This window comes from Capra hircus, chromosome 10 (assembly GCF_001704415.2).
Source record: "Capra hircus breed San Clemente chromosome 10, ASM170441v1, whole genome shotgun sequence".
NCBI classification, from domain to species: Eukaryota; Metazoa; Chordata; class Mammalia; order Artiodactyla; family Bovidae; genus Capra; species Capra hircus.
The window spans coordinates 29,734,902-29,747,044 of NC_030817.1; the positions used below are offsets into that span (position 1 = coordinate 29,734,902).

The 12,143-nt window shown below is 43.5% G+C and overlaps 1 protein-coding gene across 2 annotated transcripts in view; it reads right to left on the minus strand.

The window, feature by feature from the left end:
• PRKCH (protein kinase C eta) overlaps nucleotides 1-10,698 on the minus strand; it is a 361,590-nt gene extending 350,892 nt beyond the window's left edge. The window contains exon 1 of one of the 2 annotated variants that reach the window (XM_018054083.1): nucleotides 9,667-10,389. In XM_018054083.1, coding sequence (XP_017909572.1) covers nucleotides 9,667-10,029 — 363 coding nt within the window. In that variant the 5' untranslated portion in view covers nucleotides 10,030-10,389. Of the gene's footprint in view, nucleotides 1-9,666 lie in introns of both variants that reach the window. The other variant, XM_013967227.2, reaches the window with a different exon arrangement.

Below are 12,143 nucleotides of genomic sequence, written 5' to 3' on the forward strand. Positions count from 1 at the left end.
ATTTATAGGACTTGTCATCAAGCAGGGTGGATATATAGACTGGTGGCTACAGACACCTCATGACAATAAAGCATTAATTACCATGCTAGTGAGAATGGCTTCTAGCAAAAGCTCAAAGGGTGGGATTCTCAGTCTCTCTCTGATGCAAGAAAACAGGGACATAACTTACCAGTCCCATAGAATGAGGAGCCCATCAGTGTAAATCAAGAGATACAACTGCACGACTTAAAATGAGAACCCACTGTAATTCCTTAAGGTTGATTCTAAGCCAAGGAAACAACACCAACATCACTACCAATGCTAAAAGTCATTTAGACATGAGTTAAATCCTCTCCAAGCCTGAGCAATTTAGATTTGGACCAATTTAATTCTTAGGAATTACTAACTTTGATAAGACATAAGTCATTTTGACTGCTTAAAACCAAACCAATTACTCCAAAAGCAAAGAAATGATGTAATTGCCTAACATATGGAGGCAGCAGCTTTAGAGATGGAAGGGTCCCTAGAGAGACTCTAGTGCAATCCCCTCCTGCTAGAAACCAGGGAGCTGAGAGCCTATTACACAGAGGCTTGCCTGAGGTCACAGCTGACAGATGGCAAAGCCAAACCTTGACCCCAGCTCTCCTGACTCTCTTAGCACAGTACTTAGATATTGCTGTAAGTTGTACAATGAAATACAAAGAGTTTCTTTTTTAACTGGGTAGCTAATACCAAACTAATTTGCAGTTAAAGTTAACTTCCCATATATTTACTAATAAGCCAGCTTCCACTAAAATTTTAGGAAGCATATTAATAGGTAAATAAATATTTAAATAAGCAAATATGTAATTTAATATATTTAATAAATGACTACATATCTAAATAGATTTGAATAAGTATATTGTCATATCTATGTAGATGTTAGTGTATAAGTGTGTGTGTGATGTTAGTATATAAGTGTGTGTCTGTCATATATCACATGAGCTAAGGAAACAATAATGCTTTAGCTAGAGCTTTGGTTCCCACATTCTGAAAACAAAACACTTGAGCTATCATAGATTCAAAAACTCAAAAACCTCCCAGGATCAAGCAGCTAATAGGAGACTGAGTATTAGGGAGTGGTGAGGTCTACAGCAAACCCCACAGAATGAAATGTCTTCAGTGAAGTGAAACGAGGTCACTCAGTCGTGTCCAACTCTTCGCGACCCCATGGACTGTAGCCTACCAGGCTCCTCTGTCCATGGAATTTTCCAGGCAAGAATACTGGAGTGGGTTGCCATTTCTTCAGAGTCAACGTTAAAAACATCTCTGCCAAATGAATACATCTGCAGGGCGTCCATGGTCCTAAGAGCTGTCAGGCTTTTTGTTACTGTTCCAAACAAGATGACCTTTCTGCTTCAACATCTATGATTCTTTTCTGATCTGCACAAAACTTGGGATGTTTGATGGTTCAAAAAAAGGTGTTACCGTTTCTTTCTTGGGGGAGTTAAATGTTCTTTCAGGTTATCTGTTCACAGACATTGAAATTTAGTTCCCTCCAAACTTTCAGACAGAGAAGGCTATGGCAACCCACTCCAGTTACTCTTGCCTGGAAAATCCCATGGATGGAGGAGCCTGGTAGGCTGCAGTTCATGGGGTCGCTAAGAGTAGGACATGACTGAGCGACTTCACTTTCACGCATTGGAGAAGGAAATGGCAACCCATTCCAGTGTTCTTGCCTGGAGAATCCCAGGGACGGGGGAGCCTGGTGGGCTGCCGTCTATGGGGTTGCACAGAGTCGGACACGACTGAAGCGACTTAGGAGCAGCAGCAGCAGCAGCAAACTTTCAGAAGATGGAAAGCTTTCTAGGGATCAGGAACATTTACCTTTCAAAAAGATCTATGATGTCTCTCTGGGAAAACATTATCAAGTTAGAAGTTCCTTTTCTTCTTTTGAGGGATGGTTTTTCCAAATCCTTTAACTGAAGTAGACCTGTGGCCATGCAATCTATGCTGAAGCCTTAAAAATTAGCTCTTTTTCCTCCAGAAAAATGTTTCTGGTCTCCCCAAAGTAGGCACTCACCAGCATTATAGTCCTTACTTCTGTCTTGTCATTTTCTAGTTGTTTTCCCCAGTCACCGCTTCTCCAATCTCTCTCCCCCATGGAATTATGAGGTCTGTGATGAAAAGGGCCATGTCTGTCTTGCCCACTGGCCTCCCCAGGGCAGAGCACCATGTTGGGTATGCTCAATGTTGGAGGAAGGCTCAATGGTGGAGGAGGGCTCAATGGTGGAGGAAGGCTCATTCAGGGCTTGGCATTTCATAGAGAAACATGTAATAGTTTGTCAGTAGCTACCCTAGGGGTAGAGGGGATGAACCTCAGTCAACAGTCCACACTTTTAAACCCTGAACTCCTCTGATCAATATCATATACTTCCACAGGAACCCAATCAATTCATACATCTGTCCCTTCAGGAGAGAGGGGAAGGGGACAGTAGAGATCTTAGGATGCTGAGGGAACACTAAGGAGGAGGAGAGCCAACCCGAGACCTGGCACGTCAGGGAAAGTTTCCTGGGTCAAGTGATATCTACAGCGAGACATGAAGCACAAGCAGGAATTAGCATGATGGCTCTTGAGGAACGGAAAGCTGATCATTGTGGCTGGAGCACGAAAGTGTGGGCTGGGGAGAGGTGAGCCATAAGGCTGAAGAGGAAATCGGAGACCAGCTTGTAAAGAATATTCTATACCATTGTAAATAGTTGTGCTTTATCTAAGGGCAGTGGGGAACCACCAAAAGGTTTTAAGTAAAGGAATGATTATCAGCTTGGCAATTGAGAAAGATAATTTTGAATACAGCAGTGATGAAAGTGGAAAGAAAGTGATCAGGCACTGAGTTTCAGGCCTCATTTTCATTATATTCTAACAAAATGGGGCCAGCAGCCAACATAAATGGAGTACCAGACCTAGCCAACTGCTTTGCAAAATAGAAGAAAGACTACAAAGAATCCAAGGCATCTCTCTGATTGTATGTAAATGCTACCTACCTCGTAAAAAATTATTGCACTTTTACTATCACAAACAGTCATCATTCTAAACTCTTGCTAGATACCAAAACTATACTAAGAATTACATAAGATACAATGATTCACTCTGCCCACCAACCTCATTAGCTTTCCACTGTTGAAGTACAACCAAATTTAACATGTCGGGCTCACAAACTATCAGTGAACAAAGTCACATCATATTAACAGGTTTGGTAATCAGTCTTTTAAAATGAGCAAAAGCCAGTAATTTTCCAAATGCAATTTTCAATTTATTACCATATACAAAGGATAAAAATCTTATCCAGTCTTTAAAGCACAAGTTGATGTGCAATTAATTAATTTTTTACATGGAACACTGATCATTGGAATAACTGGTCACTCCTCAATTACTTCCATTTCTTTCTTTTTAAAAAGATGAATGTTTAAGTAAAAATCTTTCCAAAGTGCTTACATTCTACTTGCTCCAAAAACACATTCTGACAAATATTTAGTACCTACTATACACCTGACACTGCCCAAGATGCTGGACTTAGAACAGCGAATAAGAGAGACAGGGGTCCCTGATCTCAAGGTGATAATAGCCCAAAAGAGAAGGGTATAATAAAACAGATTAACAATGATCTGAGAGTGTTGAGTGCATTGAAGGGTAATAGATAATGAGGTCTGGAAAATGCCTGAAACATTTGAACCACAACTTAACCATGATGAGAAACAGCCAGCCCCACTGCAGCAAAATTCTTATCATGAAAGTGAAGACACAATATAAATAATACAATTCACATATACTGGGATAAACCTCCCGATACATGCTAAAATGTTTTCCTCCTAAACACTCCGGCCCAATCGACTTCAAAGAAAAACAACCGTGAGAATAAAAAACTACAAAATACAACAGAGAATGAACCAACAGATAATGAATCTGTAAGATTCAATCTGATGCTCTAAATCCATGTACCTGGATCCACAAATAAAGGGCAAAGATAATCAGTGATTGCCCAGTGGTAACCTGGCTGCTTCCTCTGACAAGACTACCAGGCAGGTACCCTGAGTGAGAAGTTGAGAGAACGCAGCCCTCCCAGTGCTGGAGGGAACAGAATGTCTTCAGGAGGGCTGAACCAGGAAAACAGCTTGGGATCCTGCCAAGCAGGTCCTTCCTTCCTGAGGGGATGCCAAGGTCTTTCCATGACGCAGCCTCCAGCTCCTCTTGCCTCCTCCCATGTCCCCATGCTCTGCAGTAAGTATATTAGGTGCTGGTCCCCGCGTGGAAAGTGAGCGAAGAACGAGCAAACAAGAAGGAAATAAGGTTTTAATCTGGACAAATTTTGGGGTATCACAAGTCCAAGAAATTATACAAAATAAACCAGTTGAAGAAGGAATAGAAAAAAAGCTGACAGTGATAATTTAGAAAATGAGACTGTCTTAAAAGTCAGAAACTATATTCAATGACTTTGTTTGTTTGTTTTTTTAATGCTCCTACTCTTTTTTTTTTTTTCACTAAAGAGACAATGTAGTTTTCAAGAGTCAGCCTTGGCTCAAATCTAATTCAGGCATTTTACTTATTTAACATCTTATTTGGAAAAATAAGGATAATAAATCCTCATTGTTTTTTCCCTACAGCTTTATTGGGTATACTTGTCCACATACTTAACAGCAAACTATCTGAAGTGCTTAGACATAAGTATATAACTGGGAAACCATCACCACAATCAAAATAATGAATATGTTCTTTTCCCTCAAAAGTTTCCTTATGCCTTCTTTGTAATCCATCCCTCCATCACTTTCATTCCCCTGGTCCCAGGCAACCACAGCTCTGCTTCCTATCACTGCAAATTACATTTTTCTATAATTTTGCATAAATGAAAACATCCAGTATGTATTCTCTGTCTGGCTTCTTTCAGTACATAAAGTACGTATTTTGAGAGTCATCCATTTTGTTGCACGTATCAATAGTTCATTACTTTTTATTATTGGGTAGTATTCCACTGTATAGATATATAATTTGTTTAAATAGTCACCTGTTGACTGACATTTTCCAGTTTGGGGGCTATATAACAAATAAAGCAGCTAAAAATATTTATGTATAAATGGTTTCATTTAAGAGTAGCTAGGTCCCATAGTAAGTACATTCCTAACACTAAGAAAGTATCAAAAGTGTTTTCCAACGTGATTATCGTTTTATATCCCTCACAGTAGTATATGACAGTTCCAGTTGCTCTACTTGCTCACTCACACGGTATGATCAGTCTCTTTAATTTTAGACATTCCCATGGGTTTTGGTCTTAATTTACTTTTCCTTAACTAATCTTTTACTGTGCTATTTTCCATGAAGGGTGCCTATTCAAATCTTTGTCCCATTTTTAATTTGAACACATTTCTCATTGCGTCCCACTTTTAAACTATTTTTCTCATTGTCATTTTATCTATTCCTGTTAAAAGTCCCCTGTCTGATGTACATGTTACAAATAATTTCTCCTAGTAGATTGTGTCTTTTTCTTAAGAATCTTCTGAAAAGTAAGAGTTAATTTAAATAGTCTGATTTGATTTCTTTATAGTACTTGCTTTTTGGGTCCTATCTGAAAAGTACTTGTGGTGACCAAGGTCACTAAGATTTTCGTCTGTGTTTTCTTATAAAAATTTTATAGCTAAAATCCTACTTTTAGGTCTATGATCCATTTTCAGTTGATTTTTGTGTATAATGTAAGATTAAAGTCAATGCACAAGTTTCTGCATATAGCTATTCAATTATTCAAGCAGCACTTGTTGAGAAAATTATCATTTCCACAATGGAACTGTTGCACTCTCTGCGACCTCCACTACACTGTTGAACAGACGTGGTAAGGGTAGCTATCCTTGCCACTCTTGATCTTAGGGGAATATCATTCAGTTTTTCACTATCAACATGTTATTTGTAGGTTTTTCACAGCTGTCTTTCATCTGGTTGAAAAGTACCCTTCTATTGCTAATTTGTTGAGAGTTTTTATCATGAGTGGATATTGAATTTTGTCAAATTCTTTATCTATTGACCTGATCATATGAATTTTTTTTCTGTTATTAAACTATTCTGTTAATTTGAAGAGTTGCACGGATTGATTTTAAATGTTTAATCAACCATGAACTTTACAGTCCTGGTTATAACCCCATTTGATCATTTGTTATATTGCTGGGTGTGATTTCCTAAAATTTAAGATTTTTTAATATCTACACTCAGAAGGGGCAGTGGTCTTTAGCTCTATTATTTATTTGCAAAGCATCCATCAAGTTTTAGTATAAAGGTAATGTTGGCCTCATGAAACGTGCCAGGATGTGTTTCCTTTTCTTCTGTTTTCTGGAACAGTCTGTGTAATCGTCAATGTTTCTTCCTTAAATGTATGATAGAACTCACCAGTTAAGCCACCTGGGACCTCAAGTTTGTACTGTGGAAGGTTTTCTAACTACAAATTCAATTGCCTTAATGGACATAAAGCTAGTTGTTTGAATGAATTTTGGTCATCTGTATCTTTCAAGGAATTTATTCATCTCATCTAAATTGCGGAATTTACTGGCATAAAGTTATTCATAATATTATCTTATTTTTTTTAATGTCCATAGGATCTATAGTGATGTTTTCTCATTTCTAACATTGGTAATTTGTGTCATCTTTTTTCTTGATCATTCTGGCTTGAGATTTATCAATTTTATTGTGTGTGCGTGTGTTTCCAGAGAACCAATGTTTTTGTTTCATTGGTTTTTCTCTACTGTTTCTGCTTTCTACTTCACTGATTTCTGCTATCTTTATATTTCCTTCTTTCTGCTTACCTAGGATTTGACTGGTTCTTACTTTCCTAGTTTTAGGCAGAAACTCAGGTCTTTGAAATCTTTTCTAATTGAAGAGTTTAACACTGAATTTCCATTTAAGAACTTCTTTAGCTGTCATATTATATCTCACTACCTCCTTGGATATAATGCAAATTAAATGAAATAAATGTAGTTAGGAAAGAAATGGTTGATTGCCTAATCCACAGCAGGCACTGTGCCTGGTACTAGGAATGTGCGCGTGTGTGCTAAGTCACTTCAGTCGTGTGCAACCCTAGGGACTGTAGCCCATGAGGCTCCCCTAATCCAGTGGGATTCTCCAGGCAAGAATACTGGAATGGGTTGCTGCGTCCTCCTCGGTACTAGGAATATAACTGCACAAAATAGATCTCTTTCTCTCATCAAGCTTAGAAGGTAATATCAATGAAACTGGTACACAATCAATGTCAAAGACGATCTTAATACTTAGAAATTATGTTAAGCAAAAAGGCGTAACAACTTTGTTTTATTCTAATAATAAAGGTATCTTGTTTTTGTCTCTTCTCCTGATCTAGGGATAATTAAACTGCTAGTTTATTTTCATTGTTTAGCAATCTGTAATTTCAGTTGCAAAAAATAAATTTATCGTGGAGTAAATTATTCCATTTATAGCTTTCTGAATGAACTATGCATTTCAATTTAATATGCCAAGGACAAATAAGTAATTCTGTAATTCTGAATTTCAAAACCACTTTAGACCTATAGAGGATCATTTAAAAAACAAGCATTCCATATATTTCCAAATATTTTAACAAAATTATTTCAACAAAAAATTTTTTAAAAAGGAAACTCACTGCCTATTTTATCTACCCTATCATCACAATTTCAAAATACCAAGAATTTTAAAAACTCTGCCTCCTCACTGAATGAGTGTCTGACAAATCACCAATGTCAAGGTCATTTAAATGCTGATATATCCTACCAAACACTCGTATTTTTCAGAACACCACTACCGGGTTACATTAGACACCTAAATATAATTAATTGAGACAAATAAGATATGTAAATTTAATTTACATTTAAATCTACAGCCAGTGGGAAAATAGGCAGATCTAAATAGGCACCCCACTTTTTCAAGTAACCTGAATCTTCCTATACTTATGCTTCTTCCAGCCCTTACCTTGTGGTCTTCATTTAGACTACAGGTTCTCAAACTTGACTGCACATTGGGATCACCTGGAGAACCGAAAAATACTGATGCTGGTGTCCACAGCCAGAGAGTCTCGTCTAGAGTCTTTAAAAGTAGGGGGTTTTAAAAGTCCCTCAGGTGATTCAAATGTGCGGATTACGGGTAAAGAAAACCAGTCTAGGATCTCTCTTGGAAAACATGCTTCTAATGACCATCGGTCAGCCTGCACCATTATATTTCAGAACCCAGTTCTTTAGAGCTTTGCCCAATCTAACTCCTAACTGGATACTAATTTAATAATTCCATTCAGATTCCTAGACTGATCTCTACTTCCTATTCAGAAATTCACAAAATAAAATGTCAATCTCTCTTTTGGCCATTCCTCTCCAGTCCACTTCTAAATTCCACAAAGCAAATTCAGCTGAAGAGAAATTAACTCGATATAATTTGATGTTACAGTTTAACAGTCATTATGGTTTTTTCTCCTATTTAAGAGACTACTCCACAAGCTAGCTGTAATTTTACAAAATATATGATAAAAGTATCAATCCCTCAAAGTGTAAAATATCTAAATGAGTCTTTCTTACTGTCCATCTGATTCCCCCACTTGTTAATTTCAAACAGGGTTTTCAAAACTGATTCACATTCTGGCCTCAAAACTGACATCCTCCAGAATTTCAATCATTAAACTCCTAAGAGTCTTCAAAGGACTTTTTCGGCCAGACCAGACCACTTCATTCTAATTATCATTTCATCACGTACATGTGGGAAGGATAACACCTGCATCACAAAGGCAGTATGAAGATTAGGAAGCAAATGCATTTTAGCACTGTGCAGAGTCTCTAGACATTTTAATTTATTTGCAGCAGACATTTTGCCTCATGGGAACTATGTGAAAAGCACAGGCAAGTAGGAAGTTGCGGGCAACTACTTGTCAATACACAGAAATTCAAGCAGGTGAGGTGAGAAACCAGGGGTGGTTCACAAACTGCTGAGGAGCCCTGGAAACTCTCAAGACCAGTAACAGCAGAAACACTAACTGCAGGAATCAGACCTCTTGGGCTGAAACTGAACTGAAGTTGCCTGCAAACACATCATGTAAATCTCATCTCCTTGAAAAACTGCTTAACAAAACTTTGCCAACTGCAGACCCAGGCACTCCGATCCCTGCCAGTGCAGGTTATTTACCTCTGGGATGTAATGGATGTGCATGCTGAAACACGTGTGCACGTCTGAGCGGCTGAACCAACACGTATCCATAAACATTATGAATAATACCTGCGAGAATGCATGCCTTTCGCTTAAGAAACGCTTAAAGAGCTTTATCCAAAGCAAGTCACTTTACTAACACACCTTCCTTGCCTTTCCTGTATCACCCGCGTGCAGAGAGTTAGGGCGCCTTACTCAAAGTCTGGGAGGAGGGGGTGATGGCCCCTTCCCCCGACTTCCCGTTAGCCCAAGCTGCCATCCCCAAGAGGAACCGTATCCAGGATGGCTTCTTAGAGGCATAACTATGCCCTCGCACACCCACCGCGGTCGCATCACCAGTGCCACGGGCCACCTGGACGTGGACCAAAAGTGGAGGGAATTCCCTGAGCCGCGGAGCCTGGGAAGATGGGAAAGCGGGTCCCAGGCAAGTTCTGTAAAATGAAAGACGGGAAAGGTGTGGAGTGGACACCAAGGTGAGGGCTCCAGGTACTCACCCAGCCCTCGAAGGTGTCCGAGGTGCCGGCCGTGCGCAGCAGCTCCTGGAATTGCAGGGTGCAGTTGGCCACAAAGTGGTCGTAGCCCAGGGGCGTCTCGTGGAAGACGGCCAGCTCCAGGTGGCCACCGTCGGTGACGTTGGCGCAGAACTCCTCATTGTACGTGGGCTTGTTGGTCTTCTGCTTGGTGCTAGTTTGGCCCACGCGGACCTGGTCCACGCTCACCGTCAGGTAGGGGTCCAGCAGCTGATAGCCCTTCTTGAAGAGCGAGTGGCGCAGGGACCAGCGGGTGGGCTGCAGCCCCACGGCCTCGCCAATGCGGACCCTCAAGTAGCCATTGAACTTCATGGTGCCGGACGACATGCCGACGCCGCTGTCCCGCCCCAGGGACCGCGCGGTCTCGCAGCCGGAGAGCGGGGAGCCCTCGCTCAGGCCAGCCCGCGCGGCGGCCGCTGGAGTGGAGGCAGCTCCCGGGAAAAGCAGCACCCAAGCTCCCCTCGACAGGCCATTGTGCCTCCTCCGCCGGACCTTCCCTCCCCTCCTTCCCTCCCTCCCTCCCTCGCGAGGTGGAAAGGAGGGGAGCCGGGCGCCGAGCCCTCAGCGGGCCGGGGTCGCCCGACCGTCCCTCTCGAGCGCGCGGCGCCTCCCGGGGGCTCGCACGGGACTCGCCCCTTCTTCAGGGCCAGGAAGCGCCTCTCCCGGGAGAGCCGGAGCGACCCGTCCGGTTAGCTCGAGCCTCCAGCGTCTCCTGCCCCCGCCTCCGCCTGCTCCGGCTCGGGCTCCTGCCCCCGCCTCCGCGGGCTCACGCTCTCCCCCACTCGGCGAGCTTCAAACCAGGAAGCAGCTGCCGCCGCATCCCGGGCAGGAGCCTCGAGCCGCTTGGCTCCCCGTTCACAGACACCCTCCAAGGGGCTCGCGCGCCGTGCGAAGCCCGGGGGCGTGGCGCGCAGCCGGAGCCCAGCCCTGCGTTTGGGCAGTGGCGGGGCGCACGCAGCCCGGGGAGCCCCGCGCGGGTCGATTCGCACCGCTCTGGGCGCACTCGCTGCAGCAGTCTGGCGGGGCGCTCGGGGCTGGAGGTTACCCCAGGTGCAGGCCAAAATGGGAAGGGCTTGTGGCCCAGCCCCAGCAAACACCTGAGGCGTGGGAGACTGAACCAGCGAGAGCTGGAAGGCGGGTAGGAGAAGGGACAGGGAACTCGCGCGGCTGGGGGACTCCCGCGCCCACCCTCTCACCCTAGGAGGTGGTCTGGCCACCCAGCCTGACCATCTGGGAGAGGCCCTGGCCGGAGGCGGGTGCATGGCAGGGAGGTTCCTTTTCCTAATCTTTACAAGGATGGCTCATCCCGAGTTCAGCTCGGGCCCATCCTGTTGTGCGCCTTTCCTGCGGAGAGTAATTACACGGTTGTTGTGTGTGTGAGTGTGTGTGTGTGTTTTAATAGGGCAGTAGTAATGATGTCCGCCTCCTTCCTCGGAGAGGTGTGTCTTGTTGCACAAAGAGCAGGAAAGGTCGGTTCTGAAGACAGACGTGGCCGAGACTACTAAATCTCTTCCTCTGCGGGGCGGTTCCTGGTCCGCCCAGCCCTACAGGACAAGGGCAGAAGATGTTCACTCACACAAACACACACCGACACAGTCCCCAGTACACGTGCGCCGAAGAAATCGCTTCTTCTAGGAACAGTCTAGGCTGTTGCTCTGTTTGTGAGTCAGAGGGGGCCGCCTCCAGCTGCTTCTCCACTCGGGGCTCCTGCAGTTTTTGTCCCCTGGGATCTCCTCACTCCCTGAGGGCCACCTCAACCAATTTGTCTCCCATAAAGCTTAGGCCATTGTTAAGATCCCTAATTACATTCTCTTTGGCGACTCTGAGTCTCCTGGGAGCAGGTCAGCCTTTCTATTCCCTTCTTCCCACTGCCCTATTTGGGGCTCTCAACTCCGTTCTCAGCAGTTCACTTAGGCACACTGTGGAATGAAAACAGAAAAGAACAATGGTCGGTGGGGAAAGGCCGGTCTTAAAAACAGCATTTCCTTAGAAGAACGGGGCAGGGATGTAGCACATCGCCCAGAGGACACCTTAGCTTTAGACAGAGCCGTAAAGCAAGCTCTCCAACACCCAGGGAGCTCCTGTATGGCCCCAGTGGGAAAGGTCAAGGGGATCATTTGGGTCAACTTTGTCATCCTCTCCTCCAAAGAGTAGGACTCTAGCTTTAAGAACCACTGAAGGATTTGCTGCTATTGGATCTCAGCACTAAGAGAAGACAGTCCCAAATGCTGGGCAGCTACACAGGTGCCCTGGGGTTAGGTGGTGAGGCCACCAAATACTCCATTTTTGCCCTATCGGTCAGTGCCAGGCGTAGGTGGGCAGTGGTGACAGAGCAGTGAGCAGGCCAGCCATGGTGCCTGCCCTCCTGGGGCTTAACAGTCCCACAAGAGAGGAAAAACAGTAAATAGAGGGGAAGTGGAGGAACAGACCAAGGTATCTTG